Raw genomic sequence first — 22,452 nt, forward strand, 5'->3', positions numbered from 1 at the left:
TTTATTAACTATGTAGGATTCACTTGGGTCAAAGAAATCGATTGAGAATGATCCCATTTTGGAATTTCTTATGGTGAGCGCACAAATATACAAGAATGATTTTGAGGTGTCATGGGATCCTTCCATCTTTGGGGTGAACAATGATGGTGTCCGCATAAATTCCACTGATCTGGCAAAAATAGGATACGACAATAAATGCCTTAACATTTTTGTTATCCAACTTTGCATCATGTAAGTTGCGATTAATTCTTAGGTCCAATAACTAATTGATTTTAATTCATTAACAATTGATTTCAATAAAAATAGGTGTCTGAATAAGAAAAGAATGAGATTGGGTGATGGCTCTGTGTATGGATTTCTTGAGTCTCAATGCATTCAAGATAATGGGAATACACAACAACAATGCCAAGAGTACATTAATTAAAACATGGATGCAAGAATCACAAAAAGAAGTCTAATCGGGAACTTACTTGAATTAGTAAGGAAAACTTAATAAATTCAATTATAATATGTATGAATTGTAACTAACTACTCTCCAAAGCATACAACATTGACAACTTGTGATGATTTGTGCTAGGGACAATGTTGTTGTATGGTTTTGTTCCTTGCACAAGAATGTTGACCCTATATTCAAAAACATAGTTAACCAGTAAGTTTTTATTTGAAACATATTTACTATATCCTTCGTAATATATATATATATATATATATATATATGAATGTTTCGATCTTACAATTTTCACGAGTGTTTCTTTTAACCAGAGCTTTGAAGGAATTGCATTGTAAACACTCAAATTCATCCCTGAAAATTAACTCGATTGAACTAAAAGTAAGTAATTTAATATAAACATGCTAGAATATCATTAATGACATTTTATTAGTTTGAAATTATGAGATATAATTAAATTTTATATTGAATTTAGAGTAATTTTCAAACTAGAGGGACTGAGTGTGACTATTACATCATGCATTGGATGTTGGTCATAGTCTTAGGGGCTATCAAGAATGGTTGGAATAAGGTACTATAGTTTGTTTATTTGAAAAAAAAAATCATTTAAGTTTCATTTACTTGAAAAAGTCTCAAGGGAAATAAGTTTTACAAATTGTAAGTTTCATTAACTTAAAAAAGTCTTAAGGGAAATAATTATTGACTCTAATATATTAAACTTTCCATTATATAATGTAAATTAACTTATGATTATTGTATATATGTTGCAGAGTTTTATGGATCCAACGCCATTATAAACAGAGCATTGAATGCTTAGAATAATATAACTTGTATTTTAGCAAAGTTTTGATTTGAATTAGAATTGTAAACATGATTTGTATCAACTATTAACATGAAACAATTTGTGAATGTATTAGTAATTCTAATATAAATATATATTGAATCATTAGAACTGCTTGGGTCTAATATCTTTTTAATTGCAGGTTGAGTTTATTCTAAAAACAAAAAAAAAATAATCTTTTTAAAAATTGGATAGTTTACATTGGTTTAGTTTAAACTGATGTAAAAAGTAATTATTCAACATTGGTTATAACTAAAACCGATATATAAATCTAGTATTCAACATCAGTTTTGTTAAAACCAGATATAGAACAACTACTTTCTACATCAGTTTAGAGCAAAACCGATGTAAAAATATGATAGAAATATTATTACGAAGAACAAGTAACATTAGTTTTTTGATAACCAATATTATCAGGTATATGTCAACATTGGTTTCAGAACAGATGACTTTTTCAATCGATGTTGAATATTTTTGTAGTAGTGTAAAACAAAACAAAAAAAATTAGGAGTAAAACAAAATATTAAAGAACTAAAATAAATTAAAAAAACATCCTATTTTATAAGGACCAAAAGATTATTTAATCCTAATTCTTTTATTTTTGTTTAATTAAATCTTAGATGTGACATATTTATTTAAAGTAGCATAAAGAAATAATTAATTAATTAAAATATAAAAAATAAAAATTAATATTTGAAAAATTGAAAATTGTAACTGAATTAAAAAATTTCTAAAATATAGGACTACAATAAAATAAAAATAAAGATAAAAAAACAAAATCACGGATTAAAAATTAAAAAGGATCTTAAAACTGCAACTTAGCCGCACCGATATACAGAGTTTTAATACAACATCATTTACACGATGATAAACATTCAGCAATTTATTTGGAAAGCACTTATAATACAAGCCAAATCTAGAATACATAACTGACCAGATAATAAATATCACATCACAACCAAAGTTTAGTGTAGCTATTTGCAAAGGAAGAACTATATGAAATACATATCACACAGTTTGCTGAAAGTTTAACCTTGGCAAGCTTTTCACACGCCACAATAGGCTTTCATATTAGCACTGTAAGTGAAGTTTAGTAATGCAAGATGATCAAACGGCTTATATTGCAATGGATGTTCTTCATCAATTAGCTCTTCAGGTACTTTCAGAATTCCTCTGTAGAAGGCAAACAGGCCTAGAGAGTACCTTGTTTCATTCCCATTCATCATAACCATATGATTAGGGGACTTTATTCTGTCGTTGCTCCAAGCCTGTATATATAAACCAAATTGGATAATCAATTCATAACAATTTCATGACATGAATTTTCTAGTCTTTTTTTTTTTACTACAAATTTTCTAGTGACTACCAAGTAAAATTATGTAAAATGTAAAATGCCAAAGGCATCAACTCTTGAATTTTCAACTTAGAGGGAATGACAGTCTAAATATTCCCAACTACTCTTTTTGATTTTTTTTTTTGATAAATACTATCAATATGACAATCTTATTCAAGTTGAGAAGAATTAACATAAGTGACCAAACTCACCCTTCAAATTTTTATAGTTACTACATATAGGTCTCAAATTTAAGACTACTAATTAAGTTGGAACAACTTCATATCATATAATTTCTCCCCTTTTTTTCATAAAGATTACAATTAAAACATGAAAATAAATTTGGTTAACTACTTTTTGTTATATGTTTTTTTAAAAAGAAAAAGACAAATAAGATGATCAAGGACAAAGACAAATATAACATCAAATATAAAATGCATTGAGCTATGAAAAAGTAATATGATGATAATAATAATAATAGAGAAAAAATGATTATATATTAAGAGTGTAAAATGTTTTATAGAGTCATCAAATCACAATTTATCATATATGATAAATAAGTTTGTTAACTTTTAAAATAATTATCTTAAAGTAATTCAAATGGTGATTTATGATTAAATGATAGTGTAAAATTATTTTATCCTCACAGTGTATAAAAATTATTTTATTCAAATAAACATTTCTGTAAATACAATCTTCATATCCCATCTAATATAAAAATAACTTAATTAAGTCAAGTCCCTTTTGTTGGTTGCCTTGACTCTCTTGAACTATAAAAGTTAAGCTTCAAGTCTAAAGAAACAAGACAAAAATAATTAAATAGCCTACATATCCCGAAAATTAAGCTATAAAGTAGTCGAAATTTATTCTCACCATGAGTGCATCACCAGCCATTACAACAAAAGAAGTAGGTGAAGAGAAATCAACATCAATCCAGTTACCGTTCGTTGTCTCCACCATGAGTGCATTGACATGATTTTGATGAAGAATAGTTGTGAAGCTTTTGTCAGTGTGAGCCACAAAACCCAGTTGAGGCTCATTCTGTTCGAGTGCTTTGTGTGCCAAAAGCCTAAGGAGATAATTTGTAGACCCTATGAATGTGTCATAGTGCTCCAAAAGACCATAACTTTCAAATATCATTCTCACCACCATCCGATTCAATACTTCAGCTACCTTTGCATATTCAAATATATATTTACTAGATAAATCCACAACAAGAAAGAAGGTAATAAAAACATTTTAGTATTTAATCATAAAACCATGCGGTAAAATAATTGATTCATCATAAGCAAGAAATTATAATCCATAAGTTTTTGGTCTAAGTAGAACTAAACTTTATCTTTTTAAATAAAATTTTAGATTCAAATCGTGTGGATGAAAAAATATCATTGGAAAGAGACATTCCACTAAAGTGATTATTCAGGTTTCTTAATAAAAATTAATTATCGATCAAACCGATCAATACTTCACATTGATAACATGACTATAAGAAAAAAGAAAAGAAAAAAAAAAGACAGTAAATTATACGGGTATGTACCATACCAAAATTGATCATTTCCATGAGGCCACAATTTTTCTGCGAAACTTTGAATTCCCTCTAGTGTTGTTCCCGGATCTATGCCCATGCTTTCGTGGAGGGGAATCTTGGGGTGCTGTCCAACGTAGCCTTTCAAGGGCATGCCCTCAAATATGTTTCTTCGTTTGGTTTCTGTTGGGAGATCGAACAGCTCCTTCATGGAGCCAAATACACCATTTTGTAGCTCAATAGAAGCTTTATCATACACAGCAACAAAGTAACCATTCTCCTCAAATGCTTGGCGCACACTTGTGCATGTTGATAACCAGGAATTGGTCCCTGGCTTCAAATCTTCTATGGTGAAATCTAGAACAGGAAGCATAGGTTTTCCTTCAGAACCCATCGTATGCCTATCTCTCTTAATTATTGGTTTCGCTGGTTAAAGAGAACATACATATTAATTATGACTTTTATAGAATAGGCTGTCCTTCATGTCTATTTAATTATATATTAATTAGATACGATTTTTATAGAATATGTACCCAATATTGGGACCAATTTCTAACAACAATGGGACCAGATAACATGTACACCATATTTTGACAAAGTATGTATATGACTTCAAATAAAACACATAATTAAGGAATAAAATATTAAAGATATGAAAACCATGATTTAATTGGATAATGACATTTAATAACTATTGGTACCATGATGTTAAATTGAGGTCCACAATTGTAATTGTGGCCGCAATGTTGTTTTCGAGTGACCGCAGCTACATCACGACCATAATTGCAGCTACATCAGTTACATTTTCTCAATTGCTTGCAACTTAAATGTTTTGTAACTCACCGCAACCGGAATTGAAAACCATGCTTAAGATCAATTATATATAGAAATTTTTTGTTGATCAAAGGGAATTGAATTGAATTCATTTGGTATGTTAAAAATTATAAAAATATCAATTACTGCCGATTAAGATTTGAAATGGTGCTTAAAATTAAAGTGTCGATCTATTTTTAGTAGAATGGTTTAAACTGATCATTTCCGTTAGGCCACATTTTTCTGCTAAACTTTGAGTTCCCTCTAGTGTTGCTTCCTTATCTGTACCCACGCTTTCGTGGAGGGGAATCTTGAACAGTTTCTATGGTAAAATCTAGAACAGAAAGCATAAGTTGTACTTCCTTCAAAACCCATATATTTATATGATTGATATGTCTATCTTTCTTAATTATTGGTTTCACTGGTTAAAGAGAACTTTATTACCTGATATATATTTTGATACATACTTTTATAGAATATGTATCCAATGTGACCAAATTCCTAACAACAATATCAAATTGGGACTGTAAAAATAAACATATACTGATCTAAACATGCAAATCAATTTAAATGATATATTTAGATCAAACAGTGGAAATTAAATATATTACGAACGTATCTTCAGCCATTGTAAATTGAACGGGAAGCGGCGCACACACGAACCTGAAAGGTAGTTTTGTTCTTCCAGACCCTTACTCACTCTGAATAGATGGTGTATTTTTTCTGAATAGAGAAGTGGATTTGGTGATACAAAACTGAGAGCACCTCATCCTATTTATAGAGTCTGTCCATCACAGAGCTCTCAACTTGTTATCAGAACGTGAGATAGGAAGTTATTAGTACGTGAGATAAGAAGTTATCAGTACGTGAGATAAAGGATGAGTACGTGATTTGTTACTGAAGGTGGTTGCAAATATATTGCAAAGATATGGGTTGAATGTGGATGGAAAATGGACCAGATTCAAAATAACTAAATGTTCCAAAATAATAAAATAAAATATAATAAAAGATTTGGAACGTGAACGTGGGCGCTTCCAACATTCTCCCACTTGGTCCATTTATCCCAACATCAACTGTAACAAGAAACATATTATATGAGTCATGGCGATAGGTCCTCTGATGATGAGTAGTATCTTCCATGTACCACAATATATCAAGTCTCTCAACACTAGCTCTCAACTTAATAAATAAACCATATGTTTATTCTATATCTAAACCGAATGATTTTTCTCGAAATAAATAAATATGTGCACAAAACCATATGAGAAAATATCTAACTGAATAAGAGTTTCATTGAAAATAACAAATGTACGTACAATGAAATTACATCATGGAACCAAGTTCCATTCGTACTACATGATCCTTAAAATTCTTTGGTGGCATGCCTTTAGTTAAAGGATCGACAATCATTAACTTAGTGTTAACGTGTTCAATGACCACTTTCTTTTCTTTAACACGTTCTCTTAAGGCTAAGTACTTGATGTCGATGTGCTTACTTCGACTTCCACTTTTGTTGTTTTTAGCCATAAACACTGCAGCAAAGTTGTCACAATACAACTTTAATGGCCTAGAAATAGAGTCCACAACTCTCAGGCCAGACATGAAACTCTTCAACCATACACCATGCGAGGTAGCCTCAAAATAAGAAACGAACTCAGCCTCCATAGTGGAAGTAGCAGTCAAGGTTTGTTTGGCACTTCTCCAAGATACAGCTCCACTGGCTAACATAAAAATATAACCAGATGTTGATCTTCGTGAATCAACGCAACCAGCAAAGTCTGAGTCGGAGTAGCCAATCACTTCCAGACAATCAGTTTGTCTGTACATGAGCATGTAATCCTTTGTTCCTTGAAGATATCTCATCACTTTCTTTACAGCTTTCCAATGGTCAATACCTGGATTACTTTGATATCTTCCCAAGACTCCAGCAGCGAATGCAATATCAAGTCTAGTGCAAACCTGAACATACATAAGGCTTCCAACTGCTGAAGCATATGGAATATTTTTCACGTGTTCCCGCTCAAAATCATTTTTGGGGCATTGACTCAAAGCAAGTTTGTCACCCATCACAATGGGAGCTACACTTGGTGAACAATCTTTCATATTAAATATCTCTAAAACTTTGTTGGTTTCTTGAGACAAGCCTAAAATGCCTCGAGATCTTTCTCTATGGATCTTTATGCCTATGACATAAGATGCCTCTCCCATATCCTTCATATCAAAGTTCTTTGAGAGAAATTGTTTCACCTCATATAGCATACCCTTATCATTAGTCGCAAGCAGAATATCATCTATGTATAATACAAGGAAACAAATCTTACTCCCACTGACCTTCTGGTATATATAGTGATCCATGACATTCTCTTCAAAGCCGAATGAAGAAATGACCTCATGAAATTTTAAATACCACTGACGGGAGGCTTGTTTCAATCCATAGATGGACTTATTAAGCTTGCAGACTAAGTGCTCACCAACACTAGATAAGAATCCCTCAGGTTGTTTCATGTAAACCTCTTCTTCTAGATCACCATTCAGGAACGCCGTTTTCACATCCATTTGATGCAGCTCAAGATTAAAATGAGCTACTAATGCCAAAATTACTCGAAGAGAGTCTTTCTTAGATACAGGGGAAAAGGTCTCTCTGTAATCAATTCCTTCTCTTTGAGTGAATCCTTTAGCAACAAGTCTTGCCTTATGTCTCTCAATGTTGCCTTCTGAGTCTTTCTTTGTTTTGAAGACCCATCTACATCTAATGGCTTTTACACCAACAGACAACTCAACGAGATCCCAAACTTGGTTAGATGCCATAGAATCCATCTCATCTCTCATAGCATTAAACCACAAATTTGAGTCCTTAGAACTCATGGCTTGTGAAAACGTCTTAGGATCATTTTCGGCTCTAATGTTGTAGTCTGATTCTTGTAGGTACGCTACATAATCACTAGGAATTGCTGTCTTTTTTACTCTAGTAGATCTTCTTAATGTTGTTTGGTCATCTTGCTAAGGAACTTTTTCAACTGGTTCTTCACCAGTTTGTTCAATATCATCATGTTGTTCCTCACAAACAACTTGATCTACATGATCACTTTCAACAGCTGGTGGAACTTCAATCACTGGTTGTCTAACACCCATTTTAACTTGAGGGGTGGGAATGACTACCAACCTATTACTTGTCCCAGAAGGTTCAGCTTCATAGTGATCCCTTTCAGAAGAAATGTTCTGAAATTGATCACTCCCACTAATCAAGTCATTTTCAAGAAACTTTGCATTCCTTGATTCCACAATCCTAGTGTTGTGGGATGGACAATAGAACCTATACCCTTTAGACCTTTCAGCATATCTAATGAAATATCCAGTAATAGTCTTAGGGTCTAGTTTCTTCTCTTGTGGATTATAAATTCTTACTTCAGATGGGCATCCCCAAACGCGTATATGTCGCAAACTTGGTTTCCAACCCTTGAATAACTCAAAAGGTGTCTTTGAGACAACCTTGGTTGGAACTCGGTTTAATATATACGCAACCGTCTTAAGAGCATCAATCCACAAAAATTGAGGAAACTTTACATTACTCCTCATGCTTCTCACCATGTCTAATAAGGTTCAATTTCTTCGTTCTGCCACACCATTCTGATCCGGAGAACCAGGCATAGTGTATTGGGCAACAATCCTATGTTCTTGAAGAAATTTCGCAAATGAACCTGGTGCTTGTCCATCCTCTGTGTATCTACCATAGTACTCCCCACCTCTATCTGATCTCACGATCTTAATTTGTTTTCCATATTGTTTCTCAACTTCAGCCTTAAAAACTTTAAAGGCATCTAAAGCTTCATTCTTAGAATGAAGTAAGTAGAGATACATATATCGTGAATAATCATCTATAAAAGTTATGAAGTATTTCGGACTATTTGCATCTATGTCTGGACAACATATGTCTGTATGTATGATTTCTAATAAATTAGAACTCCTATTTGCACCCTTTTTAGACTTGTTAGTTTGCTTACCCTTAATGCAATCTACACAAGTCTCAAAATCAGCGAAATCCAAAGTACTAAGTACTCCTTCATTTACTAATCAGTTGATTCTCTCAATAGAGATATGTCCTAATCTCCGGTGCCACAACATAGAGGATTCTTCATTCACAATACATCGTTTTAACCCAACAGAAACGTGCATAGAAGTAGCGTCATTTTTCAATTCAATTGAATAAAGACCATCAACCAATTGACCACAACCAATAATTTCAGATTTATTTAGTAAATTAAAACCAAAGTCTGTAAAATTAAAATAAAATCCCAAAGGTGCAAGTTTAGAAACAGAAATTAAGTTTTTACAGAAACTAGGAACATAAAAAACTTTCTCCAAATGTAATTTAAAGCCACTACTTAAAACTAAGACGCACGTTCCAATGGCCTCTACATGCGAGCTCATCCTACTCCCTGAGTAGATGCACTGCTCACTTCCCACTGGCTTCCTTAGGCTTTTCATACCCTGCAAGGTATTAGAAACATGGATTATAGAACCAGAGTCAATCCACCATGTATTATGATTCACATTAATCATATTAGATTCATAGCAAACGAAAGTCAATGGTGTACCTTTCTTCTCAAACCAACTTTTAAATTTGAGGCAGTCCTTCTTCATGTGTCCTTTCTTTTTACAGAAGAAACACTTTGACTCCTTTTTAATTGTTGGTTGAGTCGGAATCCTTCCTTTATTGGTGCCTACAGACTTCTTCCTATCCTTTCCAGAAGTAGAAGTAGTCAAATTTACCTTCTCACCCTCTTCCATTATCAATCTCTCATCTTCTTGAACACACATGGTCATCAATTCATTAATAGACCATTTATCCTTATGTGTGTTGTAGGAGATTTTGAAGGGTGTATACTGTTGAGGTAGGGTTCACAAAATGAAATGTACCAGGAAGGATTCAGACATGGTAACTTCCAGGGTTTTCAACTGAGCCACTATGTCCCTTAAGCGCATGATATGTTCACGCACACCCCTCGTTCCAGTAAGCTTAATGGAAGAGAATTGCATAATGAGTGTGCTAGCAAGCGACTTCTCAGAGGTCGTAAACTGTTCATCAATGGCTTTCAACAGATCTCTGACCTTATCATGCTGGTCAACTGAACCCCGGATACTAGCTGATATGTTGGTTTTTATGAACATAACGGAGAGACGATTAGATCTCTCCCACTTTTCATAAAGATCAACAGCATCAGGTTCGCTAGTTTCAGTAATAGCCGGTGGCTCATCCTTCCTTATAGCACAATATCCATCCAGCCCAAATGAAGGAGAACTCTTTCCTTCCAAACCTTATAATTATCACCTTTCAAAATGGGAAGGTCACAAGAAATATTCATAGATTGTGAAACTGCAAACAAACACACATGCTCATTAAGAAAATTTGAGACTAAACAAATGTCATGTTTTGTCAATGCAAATCATATCTCAATATATGAATCTAGTGACACAAAACTTGTATGTTAGCTAAAGTCCTACTCAATTAGATTCATCATGCAACTTTATGATAAAACTATTAAATCATGTTCTTTTCCTTAATTCCTGTGGGTAAATTAAGAAATATAATTTAATATTTTATCCTAATTAATCATACAAATATAACAAAATTCCTGTTGGTAGATTTCATCACATTACATATGATTAATCATAATTAATATTTCTAATGTGATTATAAATTTAGCATATAATTTTACTCAATTAAAGATGTTGTGGCTATTCTCTAATTTAATAAAATTATATTAATCACTTAACATTCAAAAATAATCTTTGCATAAACATACTTAATAATGCAAATGTGTTCAATATTGAATCATAAAAATTACATGTATACCAATTCAAAATAACATTGTACGCATATCCATTCAACATGTAATAAACTTTAAAGGATCAAATCCAATGCATACCAGTATTTAACATAATATTGCATGTTCAACATAACTTAGAAACACACAATTTTAAACCGTTTGTGCATAAATGATTTATCCTTCATAAGTTATAAATACACATGAACTGCAGTTAATAAACAATTAAATTGCAGTAGCTTAGCGGCAAAGGGAGTCCTTTCATGCTTGCAGGGCGAGGGAGTCCTTTCAACAGATTATTTAATATATAAAAGTTAACTTTGCTTCCCTTCTACGCTCTCTCAAAGAGGTTCAAACTTTTAATATTTAAATATTAAATTCAGCCACAACTTTTAATATTTTAAAAAAAAAATTTGCTTAACGCTGAATGTTCATGTTTCTTCTTTATTTGAACAAAGCATAATAAAGGCAAGACAGAGGTATTATGTGGCTCTGATACCAAATGTAAAAATAAACATATACTGATCTAAACATGCAAATAAATTTAAATGACATATTTAGATCAAACAGCGGAAATTAAATATATTACGAGCGTACCTCCAGTCATTGCAAATTGAACGGGAAGCGACGCACACACGAACCTGAAAGACAGTTTTGTTCTTTCAGACCCTTACTCACTCTGAATAGATGGTGTATTTTTTCTGAATAGAGAAGTGGATTTGGTGATACAAAACTGAGAGCACCCCATCCTATTTATAGAGTCTGTCCATCACAGAGCTCTCAACTTGTTATCAGAACGTGAGATAGGAAGTTATTAGTACGTGAGATAAATGATGCGTACGTGATTTGTTACTGAAGGTGGTTGCAAATATATTACAAAGATATGGGTTGAATGTGAATGAAAAATGAATCAAATTCAAAATAACTAAATGTTCCAAAATAATAAAATAAAATATAATAAAAGATTTGGAACGTGAACGTGGACGCTGTTGGCGCTTCCAACAGGGACCAGATTAACATCGTATATTGACAAAGTATATGTATATGCATGACTTTAAATAAGACACATTATTAAGGAATAATTTTTTTGAAGATGATCGAAAAACTAGTAGCATTATGGAGTATTTCATTTTATAATATGTAAGTTAAAACAAATCATGCCAATATAAAAAAATTAATATTTATTATTGGAGATGGTCCGCATTATGGTGGTCCAGAGATTCGTGGAGAAAATTAAGTTATAAAATGATATTCTAGTAATTAATAAATTAATAATTGCTTTTCAGTCCCTATCTAATATATCTTGCCGAACGTAAATCTTGTATTTTTGTCTGGGAAAGTTCTTAATGATGAAGGTCTTTGCCCTTGCATGCATAGGCTATAGTGCCAAAACCGAAGTCATATGGGCCACCAGAATTATGTCTCCTTCCATCTAGATCTTCATGTGTAAATAAAATATATAGAAAATCAATAATCATTACACAAGTAGTACTCACTTGTGTTTTTTAATCAAGTATTTTAAAATTCGAATTCTAATTGACTCTTGAGTATAAAATAGGTCATATTGCAAAAAAAAATATTCACTTTATATACGTTTAAAATCTCCGATGGAAATTTATATATATATAAAGTTACTTGTGTACTATGTTGAAATAACTTGTTTGTTTCTAGTTTTGGATTGTAATGGTGTATCAACTATTGGAGTGTAGGCTAAGGAGTAGTATCTTTCTGTACAGTCTCATTTATCCTTATAATTGATAACTACCATGGATTGAATATAACTCAAGTTCAGCTTCTTGTTAAAACTTATTACATACTACTGGGTGCCTTAATTAAAAAAAGTTTAAAGAAGGCTAAATGAAAGTTCTGTGCATTTCCAAGTGCTTGACCTGCTTTGAGTAATAAAGTAAATAATAATATTGGTAATCCAAGTATAAAATCCAACGCACGGTATGACGGTACGGTGTATAAAAATAAAGAAAAATGTTACATCAACATCTAATCTAATGTGTTTTATAGAAGAGAGGACGAAAAAAGAAAATAAAATATTAGTTTAAATATTTTTTTTCTATGATTTAGTATTTTTTTTATTTTTGTTTCTATAAATTATTTTTTTTGTTTTAATTCTTATAAAATGTGTGTTTTTTTTTTTTTATTTTTAATAAAGTGTTTTAAACATTAAAAAAATGCTTTGAACATTAAAAAAATATTATTTAAAATATTTTAAAGATGAAAAACAAAATAAACACATTTTATAAAAAAAATACAGGAACAAAAATAAAAAAAATTAAATTGTATGAATAAAAATATATTTAAATCTGTGTAATAGGATTCATAATAAGATAGGAGTAGAGATAAAGAAAAATAAAAGATATTGGAGGGATTTTTAAAATAATAAGATAAATAACTTTAACTTAATTGACCGTTACGTAACTTTCAAAGAAGTTGTTCGCATGATATTAGTTAAATTCTATTGGTGCAGATTGCAGAAGTTCATTAACCAAATTCTGAATTCTCGGTCATTTTTCCTCAGTAGGAAATATACTTAACAGTTACTCTCCCCGCACAAATATATCAAGTTGATACGCTAATAAAGATCTATCCATATAAAACAATTTTCAATACTTTATTATCTCATGTGATATTTATAAAAATGAAGTTCTAATAACCAATGAACTGAACACAGATTTTGATATCAATCTAGCTAGTAGCCTACTTAGTTATATATGCATAGAAAAGAGCAAGTGATTTCTAATAAACAAAGAGATGCGCCACTATCAGGAGGATTGTAACAAGCTAATGGTGTATCAAGAGACTTTCTTTGATTTTGAGAAAAGAATACGCTAAAGATGGTATATATTCATGAAATGATCATAGGCAAGAGAGTATATATGCAATGAATCAATTATCTGGTATGATACTACAAGGGATTCTAAACCATGCTGTGCAAAATTATCTCACTCTGCATGAAGTACTCTATGTTCAATTTCTGATTTATTGAGTGCAAGATTAAGGATCTAGCACTCATGGCATAATGGTACAAATCAGAATGAGAATATACGAGACTTTAACAGAAATTTATGAGAACAACGTTACTAAATTACCTATTCTAGTGCACCTTTGCTAACTCTATGCATTTTACCAAGATCAATATAAGTCAGTGTTGTCCCTCTTATAAGTGATTTTAGTTAATTAAATGACTCGTTCAGCCATATATTATCAACATTGGTATTTAAAATTAAATCCCACATGTTCCAGTATTATTATGTGTTGAAGATTTTAGAGTTAACTTTGCCACCAACTATAGTTTATTTATTTATTAAGGAGACACCAACTATAGTTGGTAGGGCGTAATATGCATGTGTCCTTTATTATAGTCTTAATCACTACTACAAAATAAAATATTCTACAACGCAGGTTTTATGATGGTTATATAAAAATTGATGTATATTTTTGTAAACTTTTAAAGACGGTTCTTAAAGAACCGATGTAGAATACAGAAATACAATAAGGAATACGAGAAGTCTCTCACTACCCTATTTTCATCTTTTGTCTTCTTTAATATCTCTCTCTTCTTTCATTCAAAAGTCTCTTTTGACCACCACCCCCTCCACCTTCTTCCCTTTTTCGTCGTCCTTGCTTCCTCTTATTCTATATTTCTCTCTATCCTAATGAATGATAATATATTCTCATTATTCCTTTGATCTCTGTCCCATTCTTCGATCACGGGCCTCTGTTTTTCGGCCACCAAGGTCAGCGGCTCCAGAAGCAATAACAACGTTGCCTCATCCAACCATAACTGCAAATGTTCGGCCACGCTGGCGACTACAGCGCCGTCAGAGCCAGTGACAACATAGAAGAAACAACTGTCATAGGGTCAACGACAATGAGTGTCAAAGGAGTCGCGGAAGAACCCACGCGCCAAAGACAAACCTGGTGCGCGTACGCGTGTTTCGTGCGGAAAGTGAACGGATTTCGGGTACGAGAAAGACTTCGAGAATAGATTTTGGTGCTGGAGATTGGTAAATTTGTTTGGAGTATGGGATATGGATGGATTTTATTTATTTAGTTTGCTTCGTTGATTGGGGAGGGTTTTTTTTGGAATGTCTGTTGATTCCCCTACTGCATCTATTAATATTATTTTGTTCAATGTTTACGTCAACTAGCTCAAATTTCTGGTTTCGAGGTTGAAGTTTTTGTATGCCCAGTTTTAATCAGACATACAAGATTGATTAATTATGGCTTTCTCTGCAATATGTATATAAATTTTTAAAGGTACTTTTTCTGTAAGGGTGCATTTGTTGGATACTATCATGGAGTATGTTTGTCCACCAATTTGTTGTTAATCTGGATTTGCTTGGTAGTATTATTAACTATTGACATGATACTATGGATACTATCATGAAGCATAAATATTCTCTGTGTTTTTTATTTATAAATTTTTGTGAATTTCTTGAATTGTTTGCTTGAAGGATCTGAACGCCCTGAGGGATGATTTAATGGAGTTAAAGCCAACACTGTTTGCTGGTGTCCCACGGGTTTTCGAAAAGGCCTATGAAGGCAAGGCCCTCAACAAAAAAAAAAAATCTATTTCTTGTGGATTATAATGCCTTGTTCTTGTCAGGTTTATATAATTGATTTAGGGCTTGCAAAACAATATCAGGATTCCACTACTAATTGCCAATATCAGGATTTCAACTTTCATATCCTGTAATTTTCCCTCATCGGATTTTGAATTATTTCCATATTACAACTTACATTGTGTAATTAGTTGTAAGCTGCGTAAACTATCTTAATTTCTACAGTAATTTTCCTGGTGAAGTGATAAAACTTCATGCTGAAAGTGGCAGCTTCAAGGAAAATTTAGAACATATTGGCTGTCATGATTAAATGTGTTTAACAATTTTAAATTTGATAATTTCTCTTGCAGTCAAAGGTTACATTTGATGGACTTGTGACATGCACAATGTTCATTCAGACAAGATTTCATGCTAAGGACGAGGTAACAAATATTGATGTCTTTGTTTTTAAATAGTTTTCATTTTCTCCTCCTTAAGAATAGTTTCTGTAACTTAACCACTAAGTGAATTTTAATCCTATGTAATGCAACATAAGCCTTTTGTCTATTTGTAGTTGAGAGTAGGACTCCATATGTAGTTTTCCTTGTTAGTATCTTTATGTATTTTATGAACTGGAAATTGACCTTCAAAAATACATTTACAGAGAAATGTATTTCATGTAGTTAATACTAGTAAAGAGGCAAAGAGAATGGCTTTGCCATCTAAAGTTCCCCAGGATGTTAAAGAGTTACTAAGCCTTGTTTTACTGAAATAAATAGATCAAGGTTCAACTTTTTGTCTAGCTATATTTAACTTGTACAAGTTTCTGTTATCAATACAGGGTGACAATAAAAGCAAGCAGGTTCTTGAAGAAATTTACAAGGTCTGCATCATTGGAAACCTTATTACTAACTCCTCAAGATAATACTTTTAAATTATACTAGCAACTTATAAAGATATAACCCCTTTTTTTGTAGTGCCATTGGTGGTAGAGAGGTGAAGTAAATATTTAGCAGCTCTATTATACATAATCTTTTAAGTTATACTAGTAAAGATATAACCCCTTTAAGAAATGATTCTTGTATTTTTCACATTTAGCACATAGCATTTGAACTAAATTTCTGATTATTTTATTTTTATGATTATTATTTAGGCTGTAAAAATGATTAATTAAATTTGTAAGGTTTTTTAATTGTGAATTTTACCAATCTTGTAGGTGAAGCTTTTCGGATGCAATGGAGAAGAATTTGATTTGCTGAATTAATCTAATTATTAATTTGATAGTTGCTAAGATAATGTTTGTGATGCATTTCTATTTTGTCCATAGGCTCTAGAGAGTAAACAAGAAATTGCAACCACTACTAGAAGTAATGTTTCAATAAACCTTATAAACCCTTTGATCAATCAATCTCCTCTGAATTTGGTGTGGTAATGCTTCAGTTGTTCATTCCTTGTGGTTTACTAATTCCGTTTTTCAGATTGGTGGTGTTAATTACATTTTTGGTCATTTTGAATTAAGTATTCAACGTGTTGCTAATTATTGCATATCAACTTTGGGTTACTCTCTAAGTAGCAGTGTTGTTAATGTTTGGTTTTCTCTAGAAATTTTTTGTATCATAAACACTATTGGTGAATACTGTTTTTATCTCTAGTTGACACTAATCCAGGTCTCATGATATATCTTGGTTTTCCTCTTCTTTATGCATGTGGAGATTATAAGCAAGCATATGAAGACGCAGTAGCTACCAATAAGATCCTATTGGTGTTCTTCGGATGTAGTACGTATGACTTTGTCGGTACATAAAATCAATCGCGGAGTTGGTTGGGCGCGACAACTTGCTCTGTGCAGCACAGCAGCATCACAAACTCATACGCGACCGTCTCTTCCGTTTGTTCTCAACAGATTCTTTGTCTTCCTTCGTTCAACTCTTTGATTCACTCCTTCTTCAGGCTACATGTACCTGGACATGATTTTATTCGACTTAAATAATACTTGTATTTTTTAAGATAATTTTATTTATTTTTTCCAAAAAGTTCATTTAATTAATTCATATATGTTAGTACACGTTTAGTTCAGATTAATTTTTTAAACAAATCACTTTTAACTTAATTAAAACACACATGGATAACTTTGGTAATGCAGCTGGCCTGTAAGGCGATGTGCAAGATGCTAATAAGCATCGAGAGTGGCCATGAATTAGTGACGATGCATAACGAGGTTGCTCGTTTGTGTGAAGCAATGCTAGCATACATTATACGTGAGGTTACCCTGGACCAGATTCTATAAAGGCCTTCAGGTAATTATTATATACTAATCATTTCAGCGTTAGCTGAAACAAACTTTGAAATGTTAATTTAAGCTTTCAAGTGAAAAATGCAGGCTCGAAAAAGAATAGTGAACATATTGGAGAAGAATATAAGTGAAAGAAGAAGTGGAATTGCAACTCACCATGAAGATTTTCTTCAACAACTTTTAGATAATAAATTAAATGAGGATGGAGTCCCAGCAGACAAAGAGATCAAAGATAATATCTTACCTATGATAATTGCAGGTAACGTTTATATTAGTACTATTGAAAACTAGTAATATTACTATTGTTTTTGTTAGAAGTTGGCATATTGTATAAAATTCATTTGTTGCCGAATTTGTGCTATTTAACATGAATTTTTTATTTAAAAATAATATGAAATTTTTATATGTTTCTGTACATGAAATATGAAATTTATTGATTTAAAAAATAATATTTTTAATAATGCTTATAAAATTTTTAAATAATAATATTTTCATTATTTTTTTTTAAAATAGACATTTTAAGACGGTTATTTGAAAAATCGTCTTAAAAAAGGATAATCTCCTAAGATGATTTTTAGCTAAAAACCATCTTAGGAGGTTATCCTTTTCTAAGATGATTTTTTACGAAATCATCATTGAAATTCTTGACTTTTAACAAGGTTGGCTTTAGAGACGGTTCAAAATCATCTTTAAAAGTTCTTAACAACAGTCTTTGTAGCTCTTTTTTACAGTAGTGAATTAATATATTATTTATATTTTTAAGCCAAAGCTTTATACAAAACAATAACATTGATCCCGTTATTAATTATAAAAATTAGTTCATATTTATTAATTGCATTAAATTTTTTATTTTATTCTATTTATTCTTAATTTTGGTGTTACATATTTTTTTTATTAATCTAATTATGATGTCCATGGCAATACGAAACATTTGATTAACAAGAGCTAACATTTAATTAATTATGATTACTTTATTACTTTATTTTTTTTTTGTATTACATAATTCTTTTCTCAATTTGTTGGCAATTAATCGTGAATGAAATTTATGGAGTAAATAGTAGAAAAAAGTTGTAATAAATTTATTTGTTAATTAAATAATTTTTTTAAAACTATTTCTAATTCCAACTTTTTAGTGAAAAAATACTTATAAAGTATATATGATACACCTATTTATTTATTTTCATTTTTTTAAAAGTCACAATAGATAATTTGCAAAAAAAAAAAAAACAATGATACAAATTAGAATTTAAAATTTTGAAACAATTAAATTAATATTATATATTTAAAGTTTCTTTGTTTTGAATGATTAATTTACCAATTTTTAATTAATTAAATTAAATGTCTTTGAAAATGTGTTTATTTAATATTTAATTCAAAAAATATTTTTTTTTACAGGATTCAAAAAATAGTTATATAAGTATGATGGAGTTATAACATTATTTATTGACTTGGTGGTTGAAGGGAGAAGGAAGAAGGGGGAGGGACATGTTATGAGTTCCAATCCTTTCTACTAACATTGTATCAAAACTAACAACTAAAATAAATAATTATAAAAATATGATATCTTTTAAAACAATATATTTTATAATATAATATTGTTAAAAGTTGTACTATAACCTTAAATTAATTTTATCAACGAAAAAAAGTTGCACTGTAGCTTTAGAGTACTTTTATCACAGAAAAAATAATTCAAGTAAAAGTTAAATAAAAATTAATAGTTTTTTCACTACATTTTTGTTTAAAAAAAATCTTTCAAAGATTGATTTACTTTATTGATCAATTTTGCAACATCATGCTTTTCATAATTCTTTTCGTAATGTCATGTTTCTCAGTTGAGGAAGTTATTCCGGATCCTACGCACGTCTTAGAACTGGACACGATACAAGTGCATGAAGATTTGACCAATGAGACTTAGGCTGCAAAGATAGAGGATTAAATGATCAAATAGAGAGGCTCAAGGTAGCGTGGAGTAACACTATGGGAGACACGACATGGGAGCTTAAGGACAAGATGTGTAAGGAGTATCAAAATCTATTCCCTAGTATGCAAATTTTTAAGGACAAAAATTTTATTGTTATGGAATATTGTAATGTCATGTTTTTTATAATGCTTTTACAAGTGTACTGTCTAGGGTCCACAAAATACAAGTGACACCTTATATGACACTCTGAGACATGTGTCAACCCTTCACGTCAGCCCTGAAACAGGAGCATGGACACTTGATCTTTAGCAATCGGGCTCCTTAACTGACAGGTTATCTCTAACCTATTAATATTTGAATCTCTTTATCTCTTGGCAAGTAGTTAATTATTTACAAAGCCACACCTTATCTACAAGGTACAATTGTCTACTATCTTTTATCTCTAACCTACAATTTATCTCTAACATTATCTACAAGATACCAACTATTAACTATAAGCCAAGAATTAACAGCAAAAGTTATAACAACCCCTACAAACAAGGACCTGCAGATATGCTCCATTCCTATAAATATCAGGTTCCATCGAACCCTCAACACATCTCACACACCACCACACAAGCAAACACGCATGTGCGCATCTTTGTCTATCGCTCAATCGAGCCCACATTTAAGCATATACTTACTTTGTCTCTTAACTCATATACTTACTTGAGGGTCGAAGTCTTTTGTTTTGCAGGTCCCTCCTCTTGTTCTCTTAACAAAGGTGCCTCTCGAAGCCAACATGTGAAGTCCAGAAGCCCACCTTAGCAACATCCACCCTGACGTGTGACAGCTCTAGATTTTGGTAAGTACATTTGGCGTCCACCGTGAGGCTGCGATAAAAAAATATCCCATGGTCTCTCGTTAACTTTCTCTTGTTCATCCATGGTTAGCACTCGGTCTAGCCTTAAAAGAAGACCCCTTTTGAAGACTCTTATTCTCATTCGGCAGCTATGACAGACATAAATACTCTTCAACAACTCAAAAACCGCATTGCAGAGATGGAGTGTCACCACATGGAGGAGCTGAGAAAGCTAAAGGCTGACCACGGTCAGCTGGAGGTTCGCATCAAACGCCTCCAGGGTGAAGAGCACTTCACTCACACATTGCTTGAGGTCACCCAAGGGAAATCACACCCCTGACGCACAATCAACACTTTAGGTGACTCAAGTCTCTCCCACTTGCACCGTCCAACAGGGTGGACTACTGATCAGCATCCTTTTATCGATCGCATTAGGGAGGCTGACATACCCTTGGGGTGGAAACCACTCAACCTTGAGCAGTATGACGGAACCATAGATCCACATGAGCACCCAGATGCCTTCTTGACTTAGGCGAACCTATACACTAATGACGATGTGATTCTGTGTCGTGTCTTTCCAACGTCCCTCGGGAGACAACAATGACCTAGTATGTTGGACTCCCACTAAGATTCATAGATAACTTTGACATCCTCGTCGAATGCTTCAGTGCACAGTACGTGACCAACAGATCTTACTGCATGACCTCGGCCGCCTGGGCCAGTTTGCAACAAGCAAATGACGAGTCCCTTAAAAATTCATGGACAGATTTGGGCGCACTGTCGTCCAGATTTGAAATCTTAACCCGAAGGTAGCATTGCATTCCATGCTCCTCGCCCTACAGCTTGGCAAGTTCGAGGATAGTCTGTGCAAAAAAACCCTGGTAGCATGGATGAGTTGCGTAAACGAGCCAAGGGATACATTTAGATGGAAGAAATGTCTAGATTCAGGAATAAAGATAGACAAGCAGGACAAAAGTGTGACAAGCGAGAAGGAAACACCAAGACCGACTTACACAAGTCGAACAAGAAGCACAAGCCAGACAAGCATTAGCCTCTGTTAGTCGTCATTTACGACTAACTTTTATATTGAAGAGCACTATGAAATCTATGTCTTTTCCCCAATTTATAGTTCTTTTTGTAGGTTTGTACATATTTTTATGTTTAGTTTAATTTTTACACAGTAGATATTCCCTTCAATGTGAATTAATGTGTTTTCAACTTCAATTTCAGGTGAAAAGATGAAGAATAAGAAGGTTGCTTTGGCTGGTGTCTCACTAAGCGAGGCATATGCGCTTAGCGAGTAACATTCACTAAGCGAGACATCAGCTCGCTTAGTGAGTGAGGAGAATCTGGAAGAGAATCTTCCATGCATGCACGCGCTCAACGCGCCATTAGCTCACCTAGCGAGTCATTTGTCTCTTCTGGCGCTTAGCGCGCCTGACTCGCTCATCCAAAAATCACTAACTCGCGCTAAGCGCGAAAATGACGCTAAGCGAGCCTTCGAGGATAGAAAGCCCTTAAAAGCTGAAGTTGGCATGAAAAGAGGAGTCTTTAGCTTGTGAAAGAATAGAGATATACGTGAGAGGATTCTAGGTTTTAGAGTGATTTTTAGGTTCTAGGTTTTAGAGTGATTTTTAGGTTCTAGGTTTTAGAGTGACTTTTAGGTTCCTAGAGGTGGAGGAGACATCCCTACCACTGTGTAATCTGAATTTTGCTTTCAAAACCTCCTATTGTAACTGAAAGGTGATAACTTGCCATGGAAGGCTAAAGCTTTTGTTGGGAATTTCTGTTGAGCCTTGATGTAAATATTCTTACTATATATTTAATGTTGTTTTGATGTGTTTATTGCTTCCATCTGCATTTAATTATTGCATGCTTGTGGACTGATCACCCATTTGTGTGTAAAGTTAGAATTTTTAGCATTAGGAAATGTTTTGAATCCTTAGAACTGGATAGAGCATGGCTAGATAACTGTATGTTTGGACACGGAGTGTAGGGATTTAGTTTTTAATATGTTGTAATCGTAATGCGATTCGTTTAGGCTAAGTTCGAC

General features: G+C 32.6%; 1 protein-coding gene and 1 long non-coding RNA gene across 6 annotated transcripts; one reads left to right on the plus strand and one right to left on the minus strand.

The window, feature by feature from the left end:
* Nucleotides 1-2,075: 2,075 nt before the first annotated feature.
* On the minus strand, nucleotides 2,076-4,587 carry LOC114370140 (probable 2-oxoglutarate-dependent dioxygenase AOP1). The gene is made up of 3 exons (XM_028327428.1): nucleotides 4,165-4,587; nucleotides 3,496-3,820; nucleotides 2,076-2,557 (listed from the first exon to the last, which is right to left on the minus strand). Exons 1-3 carry the CDS (start codon nucleotides 4,539-4,541, stop codon nucleotides 2,336-2,338), a joined length of 924 nt encoding a protein of 307 aa, XP_028183229.1. The 5' UTR covers nucleotides 4,542-4,587; the 3' UTR covers nucleotides 2,076-2,335.
* A 9,766-nt stretch (nucleotides 4,588-14,353) lies between these two features.
* LOC114370157 lies at nucleotides 14,354-22,220 on the plus strand. Of its 5 annotated transcripts, none has more exons than XR_003657777.1 (8): nucleotides 14,354-14,764; nucleotides 15,716-15,787; nucleotides 16,186-16,227; nucleotides 16,561-17,641; nucleotides 17,725-17,896; nucleotides 19,470-20,402; nucleotides 20,491-21,540; nucleotides 21,630-22,220. It is a non-coding gene; the product is annotated as an uncharacterized LOC114370157 (long non-coding RNA). The 5 variants fall into 5 exon arrangements; XR_003657778.1 differs by having other exon boundaries at nucleotides 19,470-19,890; nucleotides 20,295-21,540; XR_003657776.1 differs by having other exon boundaries at nucleotides 19,470-21,540.
* Nucleotides 22,221-22,452: the final 232 nt, after the last annotated feature.

This window comes from Glycine soja, chromosome 10 (genome assembly GCF_004193775.1).
Source record: "Glycine soja cultivar W05 chromosome 10, ASM419377v2, whole genome shotgun sequence".
Lineage (NCBI taxonomy): Eukaryota > Viridiplantae > Streptophyta > Magnoliopsida > Fabales > Fabaceae > Glycine > Glycine soja.

Coding starts and splice junctions, on each gene's coding strand:
- LOC114370140 (XM_028327428.1), bottom strand. CDS start 4,541: ATGGGTTCTGAAGGAAAACCTATGCTTCCTGTTCTAGATTTCACCATA. Junction 3,821..4,164: donor CATGGAAATGATCAATTTTG/GTATGGTACATA, acceptor GGATTTATCTAG/TAAATATATATTTGAATATG. Junction 2,558..3,495: donor TGGCTGGTGATGCACTCATG/GTGAGAATAAAT, acceptor TTATATATACAG/GCTTGGAGCAACGACAGAAT.